The sequence below is a fragment of the Lepisosteus platostomus genome, chromosome 7, assembly GCF_059453375.1.
Source record: "Lepisosteus platostomus isolate fLepPlt1 chromosome 7, fLepPlt1.hap1, whole genome shotgun sequence".
Classification (NCBI taxonomy): Eukaryota; Metazoa; Chordata; class Actinopteri; order Semionotiformes; family Lepisosteidae; genus Lepisosteus; species Lepisosteus platostomus.
The window spans coordinates 47,123,590-47,151,048 of record NC_142617.1 but is presented as its reverse complement, the minus strand read 5'-3'; the positions used below and the strand labels follow the sequence as shown (position 1 = coordinate 47,151,048).

Sequence of the window (27,459 nt, the reverse complement as noted above, 5' to 3'; positions counted from 1 at the left end):
TTTTTCCACTCTATCCTTTTAATCTAACAATGAATGCATCAAGGCACATTTGTAAAAGACAATTTCACCAGCACTGAAATCAAAGTCAGCCAACAAGCTGTACAGCTAAAAAGTTGTGCTTTCAGACGTCTTTTCACTTGAGTGATTGAGCCCGGATTGTGCAGCATGTATATAATCATAGTGCCCAGAGATGGGAAGGATCCACTATGGTGAGGGTGACCATGCAAGGAAGGAGAACACAGTTCAACATTGTTTTTTGTTTTAGTTCACATTTGCTTTGAATCCATGTCCATGGTCACTATTGCTTCTGTACAACGGGCTGCTTCAGGCAGAGCTCACTTCCGGAAGAGACAATTGGCTGTTGATTGTCCATATGGTAGCGAATAAGATGTCCCACACTGTTAAAAATGTGATCCCTTGTCCTAACCTGAAATTAAGAAAAAAAAAAACAAGGGAAAAAAGAGGTTATGCAAAAAACTATCCACCCAGTATAAGACAGCTGCTTATTCCTGTTGAGGCTCACATCCACCACTGCCTGTCTTGGAATACTGGGGCACATGACAGGACAATACCCTAAACAGGCAATCAATCTGTCACAGGGCACACACAGAGACACAAATTTAGAGATGCCCAATAACCTTGCCAGCATGTGTTTGAGAGGTGGGAATGATAAAACCGTATGCACAACGTGCAGACTCCACACAGAAGGCTCTCCAAGCCAGACTCAACGCCAGGCCTCAGGAACAATGTGGTAGCAACACTACGTCCCACAGCTCTGTGGCCACACTCTGTAAAAATGTGTTTTTTTAATTCATGGTTAACGCTTCCTTCAAAGTTTTTAAATGGTCACTTCTATTAACTTACTCTTTTCCTATGAAAGCTGGTAAATGTGGACCTTATGATGATGATACTTACATGTACTTACAAACCAACCCTGACATACAAATGGCTGTGTCTCTCGCAGTTCATGCACCGTGTAGCTGTTTTTACACTTTGGGTACAATGAAATATTTTCCAACCAAGCGGAAATGAGACCATTAAGTCATTTACAGTAGGTCATGCTCCTAGGTTCTCTGCATGAACTGCAAAAATCATCATGTTCCATCGTGACTATGATTAGTGTTCACACAATTATGTGCACAAAAAATGAAAACATTTGAGGTTTTCTTTCACACTAGTCAAAACTTTGAGTGTGCTTCACTAACATGTTTTTCTTTATTCTAGGAATATCGATGAGTTACAGTATGTCCTGTCAGTGCCTCGCAAGGTACAGAAAAGAGACTAGTCCATGCTTTGTTAAACTAAACTAAACTCCACAATTCTATCTGCTGTGTCATCAAAGATCAACTTACAAAAATCCTGTCTAATCAAGACTCAGCACCTAGAGTTCTTATGCAGTCCTAAAATCCCTGCACTGGCTTACTGTTGAATTTAACACAGGCTTTAAGAACTTGTTCTTGAGTTCAAGGCTCTAAAGTGATTTTTTCTCCTCTAATTTCCTGATCTTTTGGAGAATTACACCCTGAACCACACTCCCTGGTGGTCTCTTGTTTGTCCCTTCAAGAAGACTACTGAGCAGTGCCAAATTCATTGCCCATCACACCCAGCAGGGGTGTTTTCAGCTAAGAGGCATTTATAGCCTTATCTATTTCAGATTACTATATGTGTAAGATGAAGCACAAAACAGCACTGGTACCGTATACTTTCAGAGAGGAAGCCCAAGTCATTGTTCTGATATTTGTTAACAAAATAATTGATACAAATGATACAAAATCATTTAGTAAACAAAAAGAAACTATGGATATTTCACCTAGATGGGGCAAATGGCCCCCTTTCAATTGTAACAGTTCTTATATTCATAATATTTCACTGCTTTTTTCCACACTATTTGTGTTGTTCACATCCCAAAGCCAATACCCCAAGTGGCCCAGTGCACGAAGGAAAAGAAAGGATGTTGTCTGGTGTCAGGGCTGCGTACCATTCCCTCTGGATCCACCAGGAGCAGGTGTCTGGCAGTGTCCCCCTGGAGCCCGCTCAGCACATACTGGCCTGGGGAGGAGCTGCTCTCCCGCACCAGGAAGTCGCCGCTGTCGCTGAGCAGGCTCTCCGCCTCCCTCCTGCTCAGCCTGCCGTGGTACCACACCTCCTCCTGCAGCCGGCCCTGCAGGTGCTGGAGCACGCTGGACAGAGGGCCGCTGTACCCGGGCGCCGGGGACTCTGGCAGGACAGAGCAAAAACACAGACTGCAATCACGGGAAGGTATGGATCTCAGCAAAGAGCCGGCCGGCAGCAGGCACTGTGCGCTCGTAGTTTTTCAAGAGCACGGTCTCATGTGTGTCTTTCCACTTTCATTGATTTCAATGTTACAGTAGTAATGCATTACACTCTTAAAAGCTAGGAAGCAGAGTCCCTTGCTGGTCCTTTACAAAAGTATCTGGTTGCCTTTCAAGAGGCCATTGAGATATCTGAGAAATCTCCGCTTTTTCTTGCAGCTGCTGTTCGATTTCAGTGTCCAGACATCTGAGGAAGCAATCTCATGAAAAATAATACCCTCCGTAATTCACTGTTCCAGAACAATTTATGAAAAAATATTTTGTTGATTCTAAATCCCATCTTGTTTAGCATTCTTAAGATGACACACAAAAACTTTGCTTGGAATATTGGCTTTCTTTTTTCTAGTTGCAATAAATCCATCTTTTTTTTTCGTTCTACAGAAATCCCCTGAAACAATATTTACTACCGATTTGTGTAATTAGAAACAGAAGTTTTAAATATTTTAGCACAACAATAAAAAAATGTTTTTATTTAATGTATAAAGTGTAAAGTATAAAATGTATAACTCAGCATTTGTAACTAGCCATTACAAAGGCGAAGTTAACAAAGAAAAACAATATTCACAGTTTTGCACTTTCTGCACAACTGTATTCAGGAGCCTGTGCCACAGTGCCTGTGCTCTTGCTGTACAGAATGAGAGATGTGTCTGGCTGTGACACAGAGGTTATTATTTTCATGTAGTGTCCTTTCGTTTATTCACTCTTGGGCATACAGATGTCCCACAGCTCAGCATGCCATTAATAATTTACAGCGGTAATGTCTTTCTCCTAATTGCTTTGCAGGGTATCATGTACTTTAATAGTCTAATAATGGTTTCCTTAATATTCTTCTGTGCTCATTCAAGGTTCAGATAAAAAATGCAAGAGGGCTCCCAACAACAAGGCACAGCACTCATCAAACTGGTCAAGATGGTTCATCAATTGTTCCTTTGCGGCCTTTTATAAATACCAAAATAACTGTTATCCCTGGCAAGCCTTGTGCAAAACCAGCAAACTGGACAAACTGAGCAAAAACCCCACTATGTACTGAATACACAACTGAACTGCTTCTAATGCACAAAACAGCTCTCATTACTAACCAATCGTTAATTTTCTATCTGCTTCTTCCTATTCAGGGTCAGGGGGGATCTGAATCCTATCCTGGCAAGCAACAGGCCTGTCCAGCACAGGGTAGACACAAACTCAGACATGCACCCACTCACACCGGGGCCATTTTTTCCAGGTGCCAATTAGCCTTCTAGTTTGTTCTTGGACTGTGAGAGGAAACCAGAGCACCCAGAAAAAACCCACAAGAACATAGGGAGAAGATACAAACTCCACACAGATAGCACCCCAAGTCCGGATTTGAACCCAGGGCCCCAGCGCTGCAAGGCAGCAACGCTAGACACTCTGTTATCAGATGTTAAATTCTGAAAGGCATGTTTTGCATTCCAGTTAATGTGGGATCTTGAACCTTTAAGGTTTCATTTTGTTCAAGTTTTATTTTATATTCGCAATTAGTTGCCCTGCTCCATGCTCTCCTTGGGCTTTATGCCTCAGACATTGCACCTTGCAGGCACTCACCTGCAGCAGAAAAGAGCTGCTTTTGTGCCAGCGAACAGTTTTCATACACATTGAGGTGCTGTGGGCTGCCAGCCTGAAAGACAATAAAAACGCAGGATGACTCATCCAGGAAGCAGAAGAGCAATTTGAAGATGCATACACTAACAAAAGGGTGGGTTTGTAGGTAGGTGGCGGAAATGAGCCCTTGGAAGCAATCGTCTTACCCATTTCAGCTCATCTTTTTCTGCCCGACTGTGGCCTTGCGGGCTGTGGACGGCTGCCACCTTAATTCTCATGTCCAGTATCCCACCTGGGGGCGGGTCTTTGCCTGGGATTTCGTTGTAATACTCATGGATCTCGCCACTCTCCGGAGCCCAGGCACTGCTGTCAGCTTCCTCGGCTCTGCTGGAAAAGCAGCCGTGAGCACAGGAAGAGATCAATGAAGCTGAAAATTACATAATCAACTTTGTTTAATAACTTGCATCCTGAAGTCTGGGCCACTACACAGACATTCCCAGAAAACAGAACATGAAGAAACACAACAATAAACACATTCACTCTTTCAACAGAGGCTCTCAGTGCTGCCGATTCAGGGGTTTAGGAACCCCTCCTTCCGAAAACATTTAGGCAGCAGGGATGAAGTACTGTAGCTGAGTACCAGTGTGTGTTTCCAAGGATACGAATTCCACATTCACAGCAGAGACAGGGAATTACTTAATGCACTTCAAGAAATGAGAGAGGAAAACTCTGAATGATGAAGGCAGGCCAGCCCAGAGTGTTACTGCTGATCCTGTGAGATATACAGCATAAAATGCAAAAGATAGAGTGGCCTTGCTTCAGTTTGCTTAAGTATATTACACAGCAATCCTGTTTTGGTTTAATATGCACTGTGGGGCAGGAGATGGAGGAGAATGACCCATCTGCCTTAGCCCCTGTTGGTTTGACTCTTTTGAAATAATATTAATTACATTAGATCACATTTATTTAGTAGTGATTTCAAACTTCCCGACATTTTTTTATTGTTGTGGTCATGGGGCAGTGGTTCAAGTCCCCAGTGTGGATACTTTCATGGTGTCAAGATGTCCTACTCTGACTGTTTCAGTTCCACCCAGCTGTAACAGCCATAACTCTGTAAAGGACTAGTGTCTCTTTCAGAGGAGAGCTAGATGCTTCATAAACCAGCAGAAGTTCCAGTCTGCTGAGCTGCCAACCTGGAGTAATTTGATTTTATTTTATTCAGTTAAAGACAGGTATTTCTTGCACTGTGGGTGAAACAAGATTAACCACCAATTTATGAAGTGTAATAAAATTATTTGTTAAACGTATGTATCTTTTGTCATTCAAAACATGTTCACCCTTGTGCTGCAAGTGTGTGAATAGCAGGAAATGTCTTAGTCCAGGGGTTCCCAACGTTAGGGAGCCATAAGGTCCAGCACATCTCATAGGTCAGCCTTAAATCATCAGTGTGTAAAAACATGATAAGCATGACATTTTCATTTCAAAATGCTATCCAAACAATTTTCATTTCAAATTATATCCAAACAACTTAATTGAATGTATTGCCTGCTTAATGGGGGGGGGGGGGGGGACAGAATTAATCCAAGTGCTTAGAAACAGATCATTCAAAGGTGACCCAGAAACTTTACTGGGTTGTGACTCTGCAGTACTCAGTCAGTTAACGTGTAGAAGATTTGAGCATCTGCAACTAACCATGACATCTTACTATTAAACTAAACATTCACCTTTAAGAGTCAGAAGCTAAATTTTACATTAAGACATTTTTTACTCTTTGTGTTCTGAGCAGAAACTTGTCCTTTTGGCTGGATAACCCATGAGATATCTTCAGTAATGGAAAGATGAGTTCACTACTCTGACTCAGTTCCCGGTCATGGAGTTGGTGGCGATATGTTGGTGTGCCAAACCAGCATTACGCACAGTGCCCACAGCAGGGACACTCTCTTCTGGCCCTGTACCACACTGCAGTGTTAAAATACCACGTAAATGAAGAGACAGATACATAACAGTAACTACAAGCATCTGCTTGATAAAGTGATCAGCTATTCACAAACAATATGCAGTTGTTAGTGAAATAGACTTAGGTGTTTATCTCGACACATCAACAAGGTGAGGAAGCAAAAAAAAAGGTAAAAAATGGACGGACTTGTAGTTAAAAGCATAGAATGTAAATTAATGGATGTAATGCTTAGAAATTGTTTTCCATTTTGGTAACCATGTTAAAAAAGATATGACTGCTCTGGAATCAGTCCAGAGAAGAGCAGCCAGAAGCTGGAGAGGATGTCCTACACTGACAGGGTGGAAGAACAGACTTTTGAACAGAGGAGGTTGCAAAGAGGCCTCATTCAAATCTTCAAAGCATGTTGAACAACAGCCATGTTGTTGACAAGGTCTTCTTTCAAGAAACAGCTGGTCGAGATCCTTGGCTCAAACAACTAAGAAATGTCAACATTTCAACAACAAGGGGCAATTCTGAAGGCAGATGTGGGGACTGATGAAAGTTTTAACTCAATCTCTAGAACGATGTCTACCAAGTTTGGATTTAAATCTATCTATCAGTCACTAAATAGGAGCAGTTTGCATTGCAGGCCACATTTTGTCAGTCAGCTGACAACTGGATGTGAGCAGTAACTTGTACTTACAAGGGAACTTGTAAATTGCACATCACAAGCAGGTTTAACGAAATGTACTAAATTTGAATTCAGCTGGTGAAGCAGTTCCAGAGATACAGGTAGATTTGTTAAGTGACACGAAACAGTGGTCTGGTGGACATCTTCGTACACACAGTAATTGGGTTGCCAGTGTGCCTTATGTTAATTGTACGCTCACTAGAATAATACTTAGCCAAGCAGAACAGGAGAAATTAGTGTTAACTTTTCTTAACTGTTAGAAGAAATGGGGATCATACAACTATCTTGGTTTACATACTGAAGGCAGTCCATTCGGACATATTCACATCATTTTGACACTAGAGTGACACAATGTTTCAAATGAATGGGTCGAACAGTTTCTGAGTGTTTGTGTTGCAGGCAGCATTTTGCAGAGCAGTTTATGAGCAATTGTAGGATTAGTAAGTATTGCAGCAACTCTTGTGCAAATCTGGGAGGTTTCAGGTCAATCTTTGAAGCAGTTCCCAAGGAGAACATTTTAGAAGACTTTTCAAACAGACAGGGCAAGCCACCTTCCAGGTTACTGCAGCCTTTTTGTCACACAGCTAATGTCTAATCCCCCCCCCCCCCCCCCATAGTCTATGTACAAGAAAAAGTTACAAAGTTCACCTTTGCTTTGCTGAAATAAGAGAAGATGGATGATTCAGGAACTGCCGGAAGCGAAGTTCGAAAGCTTGTCCTATAGTGTTTATAACCTCCTGCGCCAGTCCTTCAGGACATTCCAGAATATGGCAAGCTGAAAAACAATGAAGAGCAGCACTTCAGCTGGCAGCAGACACACAAATCAGCTTCACGCTCACAAAAAAGAAACAAGGGTACCAAAAAGAAATGCGGTGTTCATCTCTGTCAGCATGAATTATGTCATCTTTATATTTTTCACATACCTCGTTGATTAACAGGATCTTTGGCGACGTAAGCAACATGATCCGTTGTGTCCTAAAAACATCCAAAAGGAGTTATCATTGAAACATGTATTTTACGATACGATGGTATCAAACAATTTCAGAAAGCAATATTTCTAACAATAACCACATGCATGAATGCAATCCCATGTACTGTATTTGCAGTGACATGGAACTGCCTTTTAACAAAAGAATAACTTCAAAGGGTAAAGATTTGCAACATCCTTGATCTCTGGGTGGTAGCTGAGGGCATGATTAAGGCAAAGGGTGGTAAGGAATTATACTACACTCCTTTAAAGAGAATCCAGATCATTTTAGAAGGGAGTTAAAGGTATTCTTAAAATTCCAAAAAATGAAAACTGAGCACTCATTATTATGCACATCAAGTGATTGCAAAAACACAAAATGTTCTGCAGGGGAGTGGAGTTATACCTGGAATCAGTGTCAGAATGGAAAAGCAATTTTTTCAGTCAACAGGAAACAAATATCTACATTTACAATGGCCCAAAGAGCCAGGATTTAATTACATGTTGTTACTCCTGTGGGTTCTGGCTCTGTTACGTCTGCTTCCACAGTTGAGATGATGATTAATACGTGACAGGAATCGGGAAGGAAGGGGTGCTCTTGGGGAGACCTGCTCCAATAATTAAATCACTGTGCGCTTATCAATTACCTTGCTTTCCTCCCTGCATTTACTAAACACCGCGTCTCAGACTTCGATGAGTTTTTTTATTACTGTGTCAATTAACTTTTTTTTTAAATCCACTAAATGAATTCGACTCTTCATTTGCTCCTGCCCACACAAAGTGCCAGAGCACTTTGAACAGGAAATAAAAATGCCCTCAGCGCTCACAGGAGAGGAAATTGGAAAGGCATCCTTGTTGCACTTTACTTTGTGTTTGTTTTTAAAGCACCCAATGCCAAACTCCACCCCCTCTCCTCCTAAAGCTCACTCACAGGATCTCCTCCGGAGGCAAACGAAATGGACTGCATATGGTGGTAGGCAACAATCTGTGGGAGAGAGGAAGAGGCAACTGTTTTCTGCTGAACAAGAATCAGGATAACACGTGGGCACTGTTCACAAGCTTTCCTACACACAGCCTTTCGCCACAAACTCCAGGAACCTCTGTTTGACAAGACACCTACTGCGCTCACAGAACAACATCCTGCACTTGTATTTTGTTGTTTGTATTGTTTTCCTTTTTAGATTCTCTTTTTTTAAAAAAAAAACTCCTCTGCTAAGCTTCGTGATAACTGTTGCTGAAGAACATGAGATTCACTTCAGATTACATCTCTACCACATTAGACTAACACCTGCTTCAATCTTTAACTCACATTCCTCAGCAATGCGCAGCAGCAATTTTTATCTGCATTTCCCAGAATCCACCTATATTACTCTTCTCACATAGCATTTTCAATTAGGTGAGCACCACATTTTATTTTTAAATAAGCTGTCTCAGGTGAGAATTTCCATAAATAAGAAATAATGATAGCACTACACTTGAGGCCGATTCACCTTTTCCCTCCTTTTTTTATGCTAAGAAAGTATTCTCTTTCTTAGGCTAAGACATTTTCTCTTACCTGCTGAGTGTCAACTGTAGTTAAATTCAGGCTGTTTGTTGAGATTGTCAGTTTAACATTCATTCCCGAAAACTGCATATTGCTTTTGCCTAAAACCGCAGACAGTCCCTTGCTTGGAAGCTAGAAACAAATGAAAAAAAAACACAGCACATGTCAAACCTACAACCAACCTGACTTCCTTCAACTCCCATTAAGAAGAAGACACTGTTCAACAACAAGCTGGTAGCACGCGAGAGAAAGCGAATGCACTAAAAGGCAGAATGCGCACTTCCTTTTTGTCACTTTGCGAATCTTTCAAAGCTGCAGTATGAATGCCAAACTGATGAAAGAATAAGAAACAATGAGGCTTGTGAGGTTCAGTAAGTTCAGTAAGAACAAGGGTGCCAGAGCCACACTGACAGGAACCGCAAGACGGTGGATCGGCGGCTTCCTCACCTTCTTCTTTCTGGCAGCTCCTTTCGCCCCTGGCACGGCGTCACACAGCCGGCTGATGGCTTCCCTGCAGCAGCACAATGACACACAACACATTAGGTGCAGGACAGCCACAGGAAGACAGCTGATGACACAATGGATGTCCGCACCAAGCGAGAGAATAATGCCCCACACCTCAGTTTCTGGGATACAAATCTGCCTTTTGTTCACGTATAATAAGCTGGCAATGAATGTTTATCTCTTGAAAAGCATTTACAAATGATAGCAACCTGCAGAAGATCAATTTAATCATTCCGAAAAGCCGTGTTAATGAGAGGCCACCATTGCATTGAGAAGAATTAACCAATCAAGTAGGACCGGAGTGGACACAATGACATCATGGCATGCTTTATAGGAAACAGGTCCATTCTTGCTTTTATGTGGAGTTTTGGTATCTCAAAGGTGGGAATCATGCAACAAACCACAGGCTCCACTTCCTGTTTTGCAGGGCAGTCTCCTTTCCTTCGACTGCAGACGGAATCCCCTGCATTGAAAAAGAGATGCCCGGAGGCACGGGGAGATGGCTGAGCTACAAGCGGGGTCTGCTGGCACAAGAGGGGGTCCACCAGTGCAGGACCTCTTGGCACATGAGTGTCAGCTGGGCACAACTACTCAGGAACAAGGCAGTCCTTTGTCTAATCTAAAACACAAGTAGCAGAACACGTGCCCTGTCGTTTTCGGAGCGGCTATGTTTATTTCCCCTCAAGCACTGGTGCTTGACCGTAGTCAGGAGTACTAGATAACTGTTGGATTTACAGTCTCTCAATGAAGAGATCATCAAAGATAAAAGTAATTAAAGTAAAGAGAGTGCAGGTCCTGTAGTTAGCATCTTACATATTTTGTGAATGGACAGCCTTTGAATATTTTAACAGCTATTTCATCAAGAGTAATTCCCAGGCAGGGTAATAAGGAAAAAGAAGAATTATAATGACCATTTTTAGTGAGTCAGATATCATCCAGACAATATAAAGTACTGTCCAATATGCTTACAAAAGACGATGTGGTGTGTAACTAGGTTGCTGAAATATCAATGGCATGGAAGAGGAGAACCAAATCGATAGCACATTTCCTTCCTCCCCCAGCCTTCTACAGTACGCGTCTCCTCCTCGGGGTCAGTTGCAGGGGATCCAGCCAGCCTTCACTGATGAAAGTGGAGAGCTGACACCCACGCCTGCTCTCCGGCTGTGGTGCGAGGAAAGAGCACAGCAGCTGTGACCTGGAGCTCTGCTCTCCTTCGCTGCGGCACAGCAGGCTGGCAGGCACTCTCTGAGCCCGGAGGGTGCACCACTGGCCACACTCCTCTCTTCTACACTAATCAGTGATCACTCCTGGGACTATTGGGACTATTGAGTATTTTAAGTTGTTTTAAATCTAGAGTTTTTTTAAATCTAGACTCTTTGATGAAGTGATCAGTTCTTTAACCCTACACTTTATTTGCTGGGTGGTTGTAGTCTGTGTGGGTCCTAATGCCCCAGTATAGTACCAGGAACACTATACTGTAAAAAGGCACTGTCTTTTGGATGAGACTTAAAACTGAGGTCATGACTCTCTGGGGTTATTACAAATCCCAGTGCATTTCTCCAAAAAGAGCAGGGGTATCACCCCAGTGTCCTGGCCTACCAATCATAATAATAATAATTACACAATTACACCGGCAGCCATATCACCCTGCAACTCACAACTGGCAACCCACTGAAGCTAAGCAGGTGTGAGCCTGGTCGGTACCTGGATGGGAGACCTCCTGGGAAAAACTAAGGTTGCTGCTGGAAGAGGTGTTAGTGGGGCCAGCAGGGAGCGCTCACCCTGCGGCTCATGTGGGTCCTAATGCCCCAGTGTAGTGACGGGGACACTATACTGTAAACAGGCGCCGTCCTTCGGATGAGACGTAAAACCGAGGTCCTGACTCTCTGTGGTCATTAAAAATCCCAGGGTGTTTCTCGAAAAGAGTAGGGGTGTAACCCCGGCATCCTGGCCAAATTTCCCCATCGGCTGTTATCAATCATGGCCTCCTAACAATCCCCCTCTGTGAATTGGCTTCATTACTCTGCTTTCCTCCCCACTGATAGCTGATGTGTGGTGAGCGTTCTGGCGCACTATGGCTGCCGTCGCATCATCCAGGTGGATGCTGCACATTGGTGGTGGCGGAGGGGAGTCCCCATTACCTGTAAAGCGCTTTGAGTGGAGTGTCCAGAAAAAGCGCTATATAAGTGTAAGCAATTATTATTATTATTATTATTACACTTAAATAGCGCTTTTCTGGACACTCCACTCAAAGCACTTTACAGGTAATGGGGTCCCCATCACTATACTGGGGCATTAGGACCCACGCTGACCACAGGGTGAGCGCCCCCTGCTGGCCCCACTAACACCTCTTCCAGCAGCAACCTTAGTTTTTCCCAGGAGGTCTCCGATCCAGGTACTGACCAGGCTCACACCTGCTTAGCTTCAGTGGGTTGCCAGTTGTGAGTTGCAGGGTGATATGGCTGCTGGCTAATCATGCCCTCCTCATAATACCCATCTATGAATTGACTTCATCACTCTGTTCTCCTCCTCACTGATAGCTGGTGTGTGGGGAGTGTACTGGTGCACTGTGGCTGCAGTCGCATCATCCAGGTGGGGGCTACACATGGGTGGTGGTGGAGGGGAGTCCCCATTCCTGTAAAGCACTTTGAGTGGAGTGTCCTGAGTAAGGAATTCTTATTATTTTCCGCTACAAACAGGTTCTTCTGCAGATCCCTTTGACTTTATAGCTACAAATTCACCTAGCTTTCAGTAAAACATTTTAATATAAAGATAATTTTGTATCATTATTTAAATAATTGTTCTTGAAATTTGTTTTGTTAATGAATAACTGTTCTGTTGTTCTGTGACATGTGTTCTTCTGTAGACATTAAAAAGTTAGAACCTTCTGATTCTGTAATCAGAGAAGTTCTGAATCTATTCAGCATTCATGAAAATAGATTTGTAACTGTGAGCACAGAATCATACACTGCTGGCTGTTCTTGCCAAACAAAGATTAAAGCGCTCTAAATGTAGCTAAAAGATCACACATTACTCATCAGCTTTAATGAGAAAAAGTTACAGAAGGTCAGCACAAGAATACAAGAAAGAGGAAATGATTTTAAAGTTAGATTTGAAATGTATAGTCTGTGTTTACAGAACCATCCGTTCATTCATCAAGAAAGCCACTAATTTCTGAGAAGGATTGTGGCACCCAGAAGCCCATTCTTAAAGATCAGGGCACAAGACATGAACACACCCTGGACAGGACACGAGTCCATCACAAGGCACAAGGCAGGAGGACACCCTGGACGGGACACCAGTCCATCACAGATCACAAGGCAGGAACACACCCTGGACAGGACACCAGTCCATCACAGGGCACAAGGCAGGAACACACCCTGGATGGGACACCAGTCCATTAGAGGGCACAAGGCAGGAACACACCCTGGACAAGGACACCAGTCCATCACAGGACACAAGGCAGGAGGACACCCTGGACAGGACACTTGTCCATCACAGGGCACTAGGCAGGAACACACCCTGGACAGGAGACCAGTCCATCACAGGGCACAAGACAGAAACACACCCTGGACAGGACACCAGTCCATCACAGGACACAAGGCAGGAACACTCCCTGGACTTTGGAGAACATGCTGACTCCACATACTGTACAGTATAAGGCCCAGAATCAAACTCAGGACCTAACTGCTGTGAAGTCACAGCACAAACAGCCACTTACAAAGCCATCTTTAAAAATAAGCATGGTTTTTAAAACATACAATGAACTTCTCCCCATGTCCTTTCTGTTTCTCCTAGGATTACCGGAATGAAAAGAAAGTTTAATTGGATAATTTACCTCAAAGCTTGTATCAGTTTAAAGTAACAACACCCTTCTCCTTTATATGGCAAATGGATTCGTTATTTCATCCAAATAAAACCAGAATCCCATCACTACCTATTTTTGCGAAGCCTACTAAATACAAGGGTCTGTTTTTCTTCTCTGAAACGAATTAAATTTGCTGTATTTTCAAATTCTACAAAATGTTATTAGCGGAGAATTCATCCAAATTGAATTTCCTAGTATATTATTCTTTGCTCTTTGGTAGTGATTTAATTCCTGTGAAGTATGACTGAACAGTCATTCTTATCACTGGTTTTTCCAGTTATTTATATACTGTAATACTCAGTAACTAGGATACGCTGCACCAGCAATTTAAGACACAGTATATTGAGTATGTGATCCATGGCATCACATAATCTATACTGTAGCACTTAATCAAAAGTTAAAACTGCAATAAACCCAATCTCTTTTATTACAGTTTCCTGATTCTTTTAGAAAATACACACAATCTCTCTTATTAGAGTTTCTTCTGATTCTTTCTGCTGTGGTTAACACTTGAGATCTTTCATTGCACGCCTGCTAAAAGCAGCGACACGCATTTGTAACATCTTCACAAGTCCTGGGGGTCTGGAAAGCTGCAGGCGTTTGTACTGCTTGTGTCACTTATGTCCAGTTTAACTTGCTTTCTGGTCAGGCTGAAGGCTTTTCTAGGATCCCCAGCAGATGAAGATCCAAGGAGAAATTTATGGAAAACCTTCTGGGCTATGGCCAGAGAACGCAGGATGGGATCCCAAGGAGTAACTCCTTGGCTTGTACCTTGTCTTGGTCAAAATATCTGGAACCCAAGCACGCAAAATAAGAAACAAGAGTTTTCCATCTAATACCTTTAACTGAAAATATATTAGATACACATGTGCCTGCAGTTTGAGATTGTAAGCCATCAGCCTGACAGTAAATGTGTTACTAAAAACCAGTGACAATCTGCTGTGTATAACTCTGACCCAATAAAACTGTGCTAGATGTACACACAGAGTCAACATAGACACATGAAAACTCAAACACATTTAGATTTTCTCCTTACTGCAAAGATGGGGGGTTTAAGTTACATGACATAAACTGCTGAAACTGATACCTTCAAGAAACAGCTAGAGGAGATCCTCAGATCAATGAGCTAACAGCTATCATATGGGCTAGGTAGTCCAGATGACCTCCTCTTGTTTGGCAATGTTTTTATTTCCATATGTTCAATTCTACTTTTTTGTCCAAATCATAGATGCTTTGCAAGGGAGCAAGGGAGTGTATTAGCCCATGAAAGAAGGATTTCAATTAATAAAATTAAAAATGGCTTCAAATGAATCACATTAGTAGCAATAACAGATATAGTTAATCATAGATTCAATTTAGTAATGTCTGTAATTTGTCAAGTTGGAATTAACAGCAGAGTTACTTCCGTTGTTAAGAGTAAAGAGTTAAGAGTTACTTAATCAGTAACTTAATCAGACATGGACATATCATATTTTAACATATCACAGAATAAAGTGTTCTTTTATTCCTACCTTGTGACCTGTGTTCTTGTTCCAAAGTCTAGCATCCTCATTGACTGCAGCACTTCCACACAGCCAACGTACTGCAGACAAAGCACAAAACAGATATGAGCTGCCATTGAAACCCACTGAAACAGACTGTCTACACCCACATGCAGGAACTGTGCAGGTCATTTACCTGCTTAACACAACACTGGCAACTCATTAGCCCTCACAGCATGTCTGAAAGCAATTACTGCACTGACAGAGTGTCACATCAATAGCTTACATTCTGAAAACACCCCCCACCCCGAATTCCAAATCTATATACCCCCCCCCCAGCATGAAAAACCATTTGTAAATATATTTGTAAGTATCCCAGCCATGCATGTTAAGATGATGATTTAAATACTTCTATCTAGATTTTAGCTGTGCATGAAGAAGGCAGACTGCATCTGTATGTCAGTAGTGATTCAGGAGGAATCTAGAATAAGGGGATTAGAAGTGCAAGGTCAAGGGTCAAGTGGAGTGTGCGTGCTTCTTTGTGACGCATGGCGAGGGTGCCCACAGGAGTGGGAGACTTCCGCCCGCCTTTCCCTGCTCCTGCGCAATCATGCGGTGGTGTGGAGTGGAGTGGGAGAGCGTGGAAGGAGTTAAAATCGCCCACTCAGGCAGCTCGACTGCAGGAATTCGGAAAACTGCCATTACTGCTCTAACCTTGATGGGATGAAGCATTCACAAGAGTCGGTGAGTCATGCTGTGAGATCATACAAGGATGAGCTAGTGTGCGCCTGCATCCTGAGTCAGTGTGTGGGAGGCTACACCAAGCGCAGCTCCACAATCAATACAGTGGGCTTTTTTTCCGCTGTTGTTGTTTTATTTTGTTGTTGTTGTTTTTTTTGCAACAGTTTCACAGATTGTATAGCTGGCTCTTGAGACCTCTGGGCTTTAATCAACCACACAACAGCAGAATTAGGACTTATCTTGTCCTTTCTACTGTCACCTGCCTTTGAGAGAGACTCAAACTTGTCAGATACAGTGTTCCGTTTTCACGGGTAAAATTACAAATGAATGCAGGCCTATCAAGAGTAAATTTACACAATTTCTTTTTTTAGCTGGTAATTATCTGGAATCATCAGAGAACAGGAAGCTCTCTTTCCACACTCTTTGTCTAATATGCTTACACACACATTGCACAGGCTGAAAGGTACTGTTTGAAAGTCCTGTGTGTAATATAATAGAACTTTGTTAATGTTTTTTTATGTTATACTATATTATGGTACTGTTGGATTTTAGGAGATAACAAAGAGTTTGTGTTGGGACATATAAAAAGATTCTGAACTGAAGATCTTTGAATCTATTAATCAGAACTTCATGAAGACCATGATCTGTCTGGGACAACTCTGCTTGTCTAATGAAGCACTTGGATGGATTCCAGCAACTGCAGCAATCAGATCAGACAGCAGCACTCCCTCTGGCAGTTTCAGACAGTGCTCCACCAGGATCGGCACAGGTTCCAGGAGTACAAGAAGCTTGAGAAAAACTACGGTGATGGCTTTGGGTTTTAAGAGCAAATGTTATTTCAAAAGAAGACCGTGCTATTTAGGCAAAGGCAAAGTCCACTCCAGAGCACAGTAGCTCTGGGCCAGAGCTCGTCCTAGTTTCTGAAGCGCTAAGCGGACTAGAGAGCATGAAACTGAGCATGATGCTGGCCCATTGCAGGGATGACCCCCTCAATCTTGCTGGTCCCCATTTAGTGAGTGGGCTAGAGCAACTGGAATAAAATATCTCACACAAAGTACAAAGTAGTGCAGACTCAAACCCACAACCTGACTGTTATAAACTCTTACTCACTATGCTATGTCTCCTCCCCATGCTATAAAACATGAACCATATTCATCAATAATCTTCATCAAATGTTTGCATTTGTTAAAGATAAAGCAGTTAAAGATATTCAATTCAATAGTGAGCTTGCACACATATTTCTATATAATTCCAGTCCAGAGGGATGTGTTTTTCAAGGCTGTGATCTCTACTGCTGGACACTGTCTGCTGTGAGACTTGCTACCTGAGGCAGGTGTGAATCAGTGTGAAATTGAGGGAGAAGCCAGTGGCCCTCTAGAGAAACACTGCCCTCGGGGAGCTCGGCAGGCAGTCCTGACACCAGGATCTGAGTCCCTTAGCCTAAGAGTTGATTTCAGTTCCCTCCCCTAGGGCTGTATCTGTGACCTGTGGGTTGCTGTTCCTGTATCCAACCTTGCTTTTCACAAACTGATGAGTCTCAGAAGCAAATCGAAATCTGTGCTCTTAACCACAGGCTACCTAGATGCAATTTTCTGCATATTTTCTTTTGATCTCAGAGATCTAAACTGGAATATTAAGTGAGGATGAGTCATCTCTGGTTGCACAGGAAGCAGTAGAGAGGAGGGGGGACTTTAACAGTATGGCTTCTCACTCTGTGATCATTATATCAGATTCCTTTTTCATTTACACAGAAAACCCCACGTGAATTGTACAGGCTTCATTGAAATAAAACTAATGAGCCAAAAAATGCATGAGATATCCAAGCCTTTTGGTATAATATACATTTTAAAAGCTTTTGCTTTTCTTTTTTTTATCTGATTGTAAGCTTAGTATCTCTTATGAATTAAACAACTTTAAGTCTGTATCTTGCATGGTTTCCTCCACACAACACATTGTGTTTAAGCACTGGACACTAACGTAATATTCAGTACATACTGTATAAAACACTAGTGTGATTCCACTTCTTTTACTGTGCCAGGTTTAATCACCTCATCAAAGACATGCGGTGCTTCTCTGAAGACAGAGCTGGTGTGCAAGTCACAGATTGGTCTAAAAGAACTGAATCTTTGGGGCCAGGAATACAAACGTCTTATGGAGGATTTCAAGACGACTTTGAAAATCTTCAAAGGAAGTTCAGATCTGAATGCAAATCACCACTGTGTCACAGAAGCAGGACAGGTAAGGCTTTGAATAGACTGCCAGTAGAAGTTACTTCTTGAAAGCAGGGAGTTTTAGGTGAGTGGAACCACTGTCTAAACCGTGCTGTTTATACATTTTTATTACAGTTCCTAAAAATAATAAGCATGAGTTTCCAAGACCAATCGACATTAATGATCTGTAACCAGAGATGTAGGATGGGTCAAATGCTACACCCCTTGTCTTTAACATTTTTCACGGTCCTGTATCTATTGTGAAAGAAAATGTAGACCGGGGCACAGAGCACCGACTCACTGAACTTAATCCACTTCCTATGAGAAGCACAAGTGGATTTTTTTCTGACAGGTTTGTCAAAATGCCAGAGCGATCATTGTAAATATTCAGCACTAACATGACTCACTGCGCACAGCACGTTACCTAGAGTGAACTTCAGGCTTTTCTTAATAGAATATTGAAAACATTACTCAACCCTCAAAACGGATATACTGTATGCGTGCAGCTATCAGTGTAAAACCATGTGCACTCCTCCAAACATACAGTACGTACAGTATTGTTTTAAAATATCCAAGCACAGTTTTTACATTTACAGTTAGTAAAATTATAAATATGAATAGACCATACATATGTTCTACTGAAACAATTTGCATGTTTGCATGTTTGACGTGAATATTCTGCATTTTAGAAAGCACTCTAACATTATAGAAAAACACTTTCAAGTTCTTAAAGACTCCTGAAAAGCAGATGAGAAAGCTGTCAAATGCAATACAAAAACTGCAGAACTTCTTAAAGACAAGAAAAGGTCAAACCCAAAACTAAATACATTTCAGCTTTTTTTAAACAAACCCTAGAAAGTGTTAGAATTGTGATCAACCACCTTCAAACCCAATCCAACAACATCAAGTTAATATTCACTACAGACAATCCAACATTGTCTTGCTGAAGAAAGCACACACATGAATTAGAAGAAGGTTTTTCCCCCCAAAAAATCATGTCAGCTAAACATTTAATTAAGTCTTTTTGATTTGTAACTCATCTGAACTATCCAAGACTGAACAGAAGATCTGCACAACCAGAAACTGACAACTAGTTATCCATCTGTCATGATGGAAAGAAAACAGCAAAGAAGCTGGACCCCTGTGAAGTACAGGGCACCTCTGTTCTATGTCAGCTTCTACTGCGGGCGTCATTGGATTTCAGTGATGAGATATTTTCTCATGGTCTTTCATAAGATTTACAGGTAAAGTTACCATCATCAATCCATCCATTTTCTAAACACTTCATCCAATTCTGGCTCGCAGGGGAACAGGATCGTGTTCCACCAAGCAACAGGCAAAAGGCGGGGTACACCCTGGATGGGAAGCCAGTCCATCGCTGGGCACACATACAAAGACACACACTCAGACTAGGACTAATTTTCCCAGAAGCCAATTAACATACGTATGCTTCTGGACTGTGGGAGCCCCCGACTGAATATTCGGAGAACATGCAAACTCCACAAATTGGAACCCCATGTCCGGGTGAACCCAGGGCCCCAGCACCATGAGGCAGCAAGGCTAACCACGGCGCCAGCATAACACCCAAGTCACCACCCTAAAAAGTACAAAAATCCTAAAATTAAAATTAAAATCCAGTTAAAAGTTTCAGTGAACTTAGGCAAGCTTAACCTTTAGCCTAGTTTTGAAAATTGTTGTATATTGAGCTATCAAAATCTGCTTACTTCAACAAACGAAGGAGAAATAATTAACAATGTCACACACACTGGGTGCCACACACAAAGATGTAAAGTCACCATCATTATACTCGGACTTCTTCAGACACTAGACACTATTTTAAATCCACTTCATCAGGAGCACAGAAAACACACAGCAGCTGAACAAACGTGAAACAATACCTTTATGTAGTAGGTCAGTCCACTTTCCAGAATGTCCTGCCCCAAACACTCTGTTCCTACCACTGAGCTGCTTAAGGAGGGCAGACCCTCAATTCTGGGCACCATTTCCTTTTGGGGTGGACTGCTGCCGACCTCCGAGTTGACCTTTTCCACGGCAATGCCCTGTCCAAGAGGAGAGGAGGCAGCCAGGTAGCTCGTCAGCCTGATCTCCGGGTCGGCCTGGCCACCCAGGGTCACGCCTCCACTGCCCACTTTGCTTCTGGGCACCTCTCTGGAGGCCAGAGTCAGGCTCTTCAGTCCAAGCAGAGCAGCGGGGTTGGAGAGTTTGATGTTCGCCATCTTGGGGATGAAGGCGCAGAGTGTGGTGTTGCCTTCCCCAGGGGAGTCCAGGGAGGAGTGTGGAGCAGGCGGAGTGGGCACTGGTGCCAGGCAGGTAGAGGGAGAAGAAGAAGGCAAAGGGGGAGATTTGGCTCCCACAGGCAGGGCAGTGCCGTGCGTGCCCTCATCCAGGGAGGTGACGGAATCGTTGCGGAAACGGCTGTACTTGGTCCTGTGAAGCATGCCTGCTTGTCCGAAGAGTCCAACATGCAATACGTTTCCCCTGAGGCTGAGGTGGGTATGTTCTCTCATAGCCAGAGGTGGTAACAAAAGCTGCCGAAGACAGACCCTCAGCCTCTCGCAGCCACTGCTTCAACAAACAGAAAGGGGGGGAAAGAGACCGATAGCTTTGTTGCCACAATGAAACCAAGGCACACGATTTCTTCCTCCTACCTACAGAATGAAGTCATTTTCAATAAATATGATTAGGGGCTTTCCAGAAACAGAGCACGAGACAAAGCACTCACTTTTCTTCTGAAAGTCGAACTATTTGCTGAAGCCAGAGATATGTTCATGTAAAGCTCAAACATCCAATGTCACAAACTGCACAAAATGTAAGCTAAACGTTTTTCTCTTATGATGTAGGTCATTATTCCTTCTCAAACAGCTGTCATTGACAGTGATAAATTCCACACATTTCCACTGATAAATTATAAAAACATAGGTCAAGAAATAACTACTACTTCTGAACTTCACCTAAATATACTCCAATAAATTAGTTTTGTCTGCATTTTCTACCGTCACTGAAGCTAGCCTTCTTTATACCTCAGCATAGTAATTTGACCTACCAGTCTTCCTGTATCAGTTGTCACACAGTCTGCCGTTCCTGTAGTGTCTGTTCAGTCTTGATCCCTCTGACCACTGTTCTCCTTCAGCCTGACCATGAGGTCCAGTGAAATATTCCACAACAACCCCATAACCGACATTAAATCTCAAAAACACACACTGCAGGCAGCTTCTCTCACTACCGAGATATTCAGTCATTTAAGACTGTGCTTTAAAAGCCAGGTCATTATCACTGTGTTCTGCAGCACAAGAGGCTGCTGAGGCTGTTGCAATTTTCATGAATGAACTTTTTTTATGAATGAATTTCTCCTTCACTGCGCATGCTAATAAATGTGTGAATGAAGCTGAAGATGCCTGTAATTGACTGACAGTCCCCGAGTTCTTTTTTTTATTCCCCTACAATCCAATCACAGGCAGGCAGGATGACTCATGCACCATAAATACACTAAAACAGAGACCATCTGAATGTTGTCTTTCATCTTTATCAGTTTTTATCCTGCCACAGATCATTCACACAGGAAAAGCAGTTTCCACAGCAGAGGCAAAAGAGGATTACTCTGATAAGACAACGTCAGATGTTGGAACTTTATTGTGAACAGCAGGGTTCTGAATACGAGATTTACTGAAAGTACATTCCCACTCACTTAGACACTAAAACATATGGTATTATCTTCCAAGGAAGAAGTCATACTGTACATCTTTCTAAGAACTTGAGTTCTTTTTATCGACTGTTCATTCTCCAGTCTAAGGGCAGCTTCCCGGGTCAATCAAAACGACTCCAAAGACATAATGAAATTCCCCAGGAGGGCTCAACAGAGTCTGGGTGATTGCAAAACAGAGCAGCAACAGCATTCAGCTGCTTGTGCTCTGGGGGCTCCTGAAATCTGTTTGGTACGAGACTGTGATGGTCACACCGATTCTGAAACCTTCCGAACAGCTGTGCCTTGCAGTAATCCACACCCACACCAGGTCACCTAGTTTTAGCACACTGTCCTACGGAGAAAATGGCCTTTAGAATTAGAAATGAACAACAGATTATACACAGAAAAAGCAAAAACAGGAAAACATCTTTAGTATCTCAATAACAGGGAAGTTAGAGATATGCAGAAGACAATCAGGATTTGTTTTACAAGTAATTAATCTGTTACTTTGATTTTCTTTTGTCTCTTTGCCTTTTTTCTTTTTCTAATACATGTGAAATGGGAGGTATTAATACTTTATGTCTGAACATTATGAACATTATGCTCTTAAAGTATAAAAAAGATTACCGTACTGTGTTATTGCCAAAGTTACAACCACCAAAAAGGAAAAGCCGCCTACTATCCGAAGGAGAGAATCAATCATAGACTATAAGCACTCATTCATATGTTTATTTTTGTGTGTGTGGCTGGTACAGTATGTCTTTTCACTACAAAAAAAGGTTCTCTTACTGCATATTTCCCCATACTCTTCACTAAACAACAGCTCCTGATAAAGGCAAATGCTTGGTTGAAGTATTAAAAGGCATTATAACAATGTGAGTTTCATCTCTGAAAACAGCTGCTATTGTAGAGGAAGGAGGAGGAGGAGTGTAGGTGTGGGAGTGGGCGTGTGGGGGCTCTAATCACTGCGGGGACCTTGTTACTGCAAGGAAATCGGTTTGTCTTAATATGAGTTGCCTCAGATTTCTTAGTCACAGAAAAGGGTGTGTGGTACTTGATCTTCTTCCTTTCTGTCTGTCCAGAGACCTGTTACCTTAACTTCCTCTACATTTCCCCACAGAGCTGCTGGGGCTTGAAGTGGGATGAAAAACTAAGGATATACTGTATCTCACTCACTTCCCCTTGCAGCACTGTGATTCCCAGAGCTACATCCACCTTATCAGCTTAAACTGGCACTTCGGAAGCGTTCAAGTTTTCCCTTCTCCCTTCATTTACTTTATCCTTCTGCTGATGGGGTGCCTGTACCCCTGTCTTTGGAGGCAGTTCAGGACACAACAAACGAGTAAATCTCCTGGCATTCTACCTGGATTTTATGTGACTTTATGTGATTTTATTTTCTCTGTTTCTAGGAAACCTATACAACGAAGTCTACTCTTGCCTCTGTTATTTATCTTGTCTTTGGAACTACAAACTCAAGATGTCTGTCAAACTTACTACAACGTTTACAGTATTTCTGTCAACGATACTCAACATTCCAGACCTTCTTTATGTCAATGACATACTGGTATATGTAAAGAATGTTTTCCAATTCCTGCCTCTTCTGTTAATGATCTTTTATGACTTCCTGCTTTAGTCACTAGTCCTAGTCAGCATGTCATGGCAGTAAATATTATTAGCACTGTTTTTAAACTGGGAGATGAGAACTTGAGAGGGTGAGAATATTTTCCCACTTCTCTTCAAACTTGCGTCTGCATGAATAAAATGAACATGCTTCCTTGCATGAATTATTTCAGTCTTGCCATTCCTCTTTCTCCTTCATTAGGCTATTGGGATAGACTGCATTCTAGTGTTTCTAAATTAATTTGGAAGGGGGAGTTAGCACATATTAAATTCAGGTGGGTAGCTGCGTCAGCATGCGAAGGCTGCAAAGGAACAAGTAATAGGTTTATTCCATGCTGAAAAAAAAAAGAAAGAGAACACAACGTTTCGGCCATGGAGCCTTCTTCAGGTGTGACTTATTAAATTCTACGATCTGCAGCGAGAGACTGGTGGCTGACCTAGCTCTGCCAGACTTGAAGTTACATTGTTGTTCCTTTGTTCTGCAATCACTTTTTGTTTCAGAGCTGTCCCTCTTGGTGTTTGCTTGAAGAAGGTCTGGTCTCTCCATAAAGACTTCTTTTAGGCTCTCACCTTAGACTCCGAAGACTGCATTTTGGACCTGTAATCACATATTTAATAATAACTTAGCATTTCCATAGAGTGAAATCGCCAAAGATGTCTCATTCACCCTTCTTCCAAAATTCTAAATTTCCTTTAGGTAATTCCATGTTTGCTTTCCAGCTGAGGTGGAGCTTGCAGAGGCTAGCAAGGTAAGGATCAGTAATGAGAGGTGATCTTGGGAAGTCATACAAATGTGCTGTAGTACTGTGTTCTTTGTTTTTGGTCACCACATTATAGATTTTGCCACATTAGAATCAAGTCAGAGAAGAGAAAGCAGTTACATCCTGGGGCTTAAATAATGTTCAACACCGATAGGCTGAGGAAACTGAACCTTTTAAGTCCAGAACAGAGAAGACAGCAAGGGGCCCTAAGACAAGTGTTCAAAATACTCAAGAACATTGATAAAGCCAACCCAACTGAAGCCTTCAGAGTAAACAGTGAAATGCCAGCCAGAGGACACAAGTGTAATCTATAGGGAAGTGCATCGTAAACTGATGACAGGAGATACTTCTTTACCCAAAGGGTGGTAGGTGTGTGGAACCAGCCATGTGGATAATGGTGATACCCTGGTGTCCATTAAAAACAGTGGAGATGAGATCCTTGGATTAATTAGATACTGATTATCCAGAAGGCAAGAGGGGTCTCCACCTGTAAGAAATTGAAATGAATAGAAAGAAACGGTGCTAGATTTTTCAGAGCTCTGCATGTCTTTTGATGTCTGAAATTACTGAGACACACATGAAGTGTTTTTCCTTTCTGTAGCTCACTGTGGGAACCTTATACTGCAGCAAAAGGCTCTAAAGATGAAAGCGCCGCTCTTCAAACATGGCTCACTCTTCATCTGCCTGCCGTCCCGAACCGCAGCCTGACCTGACACAGCTAAAGGAGTCTTTCTACTCTCCTCTTCCTCCCGTGGCCCAGCCCGGCCGGCCGGGTCCTGTGGTTGATATTCCCCCTGAATTCCTCACCAAAGCAGAAGGAGGCATCCCGCCTGGAAAGAAAACCCGCCGACTCCTATAAGCAAAAAAAGAAAATATATTTCAGTAACTGAAAGTTAATTTAACTGGAATCTTTGTTTTTCCACAAAAGGGCAAAAAAAACATGCATTATATTCTGTGGAAGATGAAAAATGATCATCCATCCATCCATTTTCTAACCACTTTATCCAATAGGATAACAGGGTTGCAGGGGAGCAGGAGCCTGCCCTAGCAAGCAACAGGCACAAAGCAGGATACATCCTGGACATGTCACAAGTCCATCGTAGGGAACACACAAACACAGACACAATCACACCAGGGCCAGTCTCCCCAGTAGAGGAAACCAGTGCATCCAGAGGAAATCCACATGAACACTGGAGAACCCACTGGGAGAACATATGAACTCAACACAAATAGCACCCCAGGAAAGCAATGAATGTTGTTGGTCTAACAGCATTATGTACATTACCCTATACTGTACAAGACGGCAGGGAAACTAAGCACTATACAAGCAAATATAGGTCTATGCAAATAGTGCCTTTGGACAGAACTGAATATTCAAAACGTGTATCAGTCATCAGATAATGAAGGGAGCGGGGATATGGTAGTATTTCAGAATTTGCATTAACCAAATTCATCTACACACACTTGGTTAGAAAATAACTAGTTTATAACCGTAGTGTGTTTTAGCATTCATTTTTTGTTAGTTTGAAAATAGATGTGAAGAACCTACCCTGTAGTAGCAGCTCAGGCACTGGCCTCCTGGCCCATATTTTTGCCAATTAACTGCAAGTTAATTGCAAAATTGGATCGTGCATTTATATAACTTCAACTAGTAGCTTTTGTAACATGTCCTGCTTTTCAAAGAATGCACGTCCATTTTAAAAAAAAATTCCTTTCAAGTGGGTATTGGGTTATGTCAGTAGATCTTTTGTCTTTCCTAATCAAGTAAATCGTTTCCGTTCGAACATTTTAATGGTATTCACGCCTTAGGCTGGGATTCTTATGAATATCTTCATGTCTCAAACAACCATCGATGCGCTATGATTTTTTTTAAACCTGCAAAATATTCTAATGTTGTAGAGTTGAAATTCATGTTCGCGTTGATTCTCCAGACCATTTTCTGAATGTTTTTTCTGTTGAAATACATACATTTTCTTGGTAGAACTAAGGTTCTAAATATAACAGATTTTTTTTTATATTTCTTGATCCAGGTGAAAAAATAATTAATCGCTAGTTATAAGTGGAAAAACTACGTGACATTTTGGTTAACGTTTAATTCAAGCAAGAGCGAAACAAACTGACAAAACGGACCCGTTCGGTTGGCTCCACCCAGCGGTAGTATGGAGAACTGCATGAAAGCGGTGCAACACTGTACCGCATCAACAGCGCTCAACACGAGATAAACTTGCAATGTCATTTTAATGCGACTCGTAGTGTTGTGATTCTCTGCAGGTAATTTCTTTTTATATGTCCTTTCCTTTCTCCACTCTCCGGTATAGACTGGAGATTAATACTCGATTTGTAGATGCGTGTACACAATTGAATATTGTGATATTGATATTGTGTCCTGTAGCACAATTGCCAGAGTTTATGGCTTCCTGAGTAATTAACGTCCTACTGAGTGAAACCTTTGAGCTGTTCAATCCCATGGCGTTGATGCTCATCGCGCCCATAAGGCATTTATAAATGACAGCGGGACGAAAAAACATTGACTGACCTTTTAGGAATAATAAAAGGGAATTGGAATTACATACACTGTAGCTGTACTGTATGTATGTATGTGAAGGAACGCATTGAAAAAGAAATGTGGCACTAAAACAGCTTTTGCCTTTATATTATAAGCGTATACACCTTAATGTCGCATCTTGTGGGGTCACAAGACAGTTCACTTAGGGCCTTCAGATTACAGCGGGATTCTGAATAAAGGACATTTAATTCTCCCTGGGGATAAACTGTTTCCTCTAAGACCATTAAGTATCCTGATCTGAAACCAATACTCAGTTGAGGATGGGGGTAGAAATGACATTTTACAGTGTTTTGTTTTTAATTCTGCCACATAATCTCCTAAACGTCAGCAATCTTTCTTCTGTTCTTATTCTCCTACTCTCACATTATATAGCTACTTCTAGGAAAACCTTGAGTGGGATTGTACCTTTTGATCTCCTCAGGTTTGTTTGGATTTTTCTTTAGCTCCTCTGGTTTCCACCCGCCTTACAAAGACCTGCTGCGTCAATTAGTTGTAGTCTCCCATGTCTTCATGTGAGTGTGCTGTCCAAGCCAAGATCCCCTGAACCTTTAAAAGTCCTGAGGAGAGAAGACCCAATACAAGTACAAATTCAGAATCCTCAAGGACACTGACAAAATTAGCCCAGCAGATTACTTCCAAATGAACGCTGAAACACGAACCAGTGGGCACCAGTGGAAACTTCATGGAAGTGCATTTGAAACCAAAAACAGGAGGCACTTCTTTACACAAAGGGTGGTGGGAGTGTGGAACAAGCTACCCAGCCATGTTGCTGAAGCTGATACCCTGGTTTCTTTCAAGAAAGGGGTGCACAAGATCCTTGGATCAATTTACTACTAACTACAAAGCAGACTATATGGGCCTAATGGCATCCTCTTGTTTGTAACCTTTCATTGCATTTCCTATTCCTGGTCCTAAAGACCCACACACTTGCTGTTTTTTTTTCCATCTGAGCATACAATCAAATCATTGAACCTT

The 27,459-nt window shown here is 42.1% G+C and overlaps 1 protein-coding gene and 1 long non-coding RNA gene across 4 annotated transcripts; both read right to left on the bottom strand.

The window, feature by feature from the left end:
* LOC148658982 (SHC-transforming protein 4-like) lies at positions 1-21,173 on the bottom strand. Of its 3 annotated transcripts, none has more exons than XM_088640842.1 (12): positions 20,899-21,173; positions 19,733-20,420; positions 14,914-14,984; positions 9,478-9,541; positions 9,043-9,162; positions 8,419-8,472; positions 7,444-7,495; positions 7,169-7,295; positions 4,100-4,280; positions 3,897-3,969; positions 1,979-2,217; positions 1-427 (listed from the first exon to the last, which is right to left on the bottom strand). In XM_088640842.1, the coding sequence occupies exons 2-12, from the start codon at positions 20,360-20,362 to the stop codon at positions 299-301; spliced, it is 1,740 nt and encodes a 579-aa protein (XP_088496968.1). In that variant the 5' UTR covers positions 20,363-20,420; positions 20,899-21,173; the 3' UTR covers positions 1-298. The 3 variants fall into 3 exon arrangements, with proteins under 3 accessions (XP_088496968.1, XP_088496970.1, XP_088496969.1); XM_088640844.1 differs by having other exon boundaries at positions 4,100-4,277; XM_088640843.1 differs by having other exon boundaries at positions 19,733-20,417.
* Positions 21,174-21,470: 297 nt separating this feature from the next.
* On the bottom strand, positions 21,471-24,627 carry LOC148658981 (uncharacterized). Its single transcript, XR_015940278.1, has 3 exons — positions 24,274-24,627; positions 23,595-23,755; positions 21,471-21,889 (listed from the first exon to the last, which is right to left on the bottom strand). It is a non-coding gene; the product is annotated as an uncharacterized LOC148658981 (long non-coding RNA).
* Positions 24,628-27,459: the final 2,832 nt, after the last annotated feature.

Excerpts from the sequence above, each read along its gene's own strand:
- LOC148658982 (XM_088640842.1), bottom strand. The coding sequence starts at position 20,362 with ATGAGAGAACATACCCACCTCAGCCTCAGGGGAAACGTATTGCATGTT. Across the intron at positions 14,985-19,732 it reads GACTGACCTACTACATAAAG|TACGTTGGCTGTGTGGAAGT; the intron begins GTATTGTTTCAC and ends CTTTGTCTGCAG. Across the intron at positions 9,542-14,913 it reads ACAAGAACACAGGTCACAAG|GGAAGCCATCAGCCGGCTGT; the intron begins GTAGGAATAAAA and ends GTGCTGCTGCAG.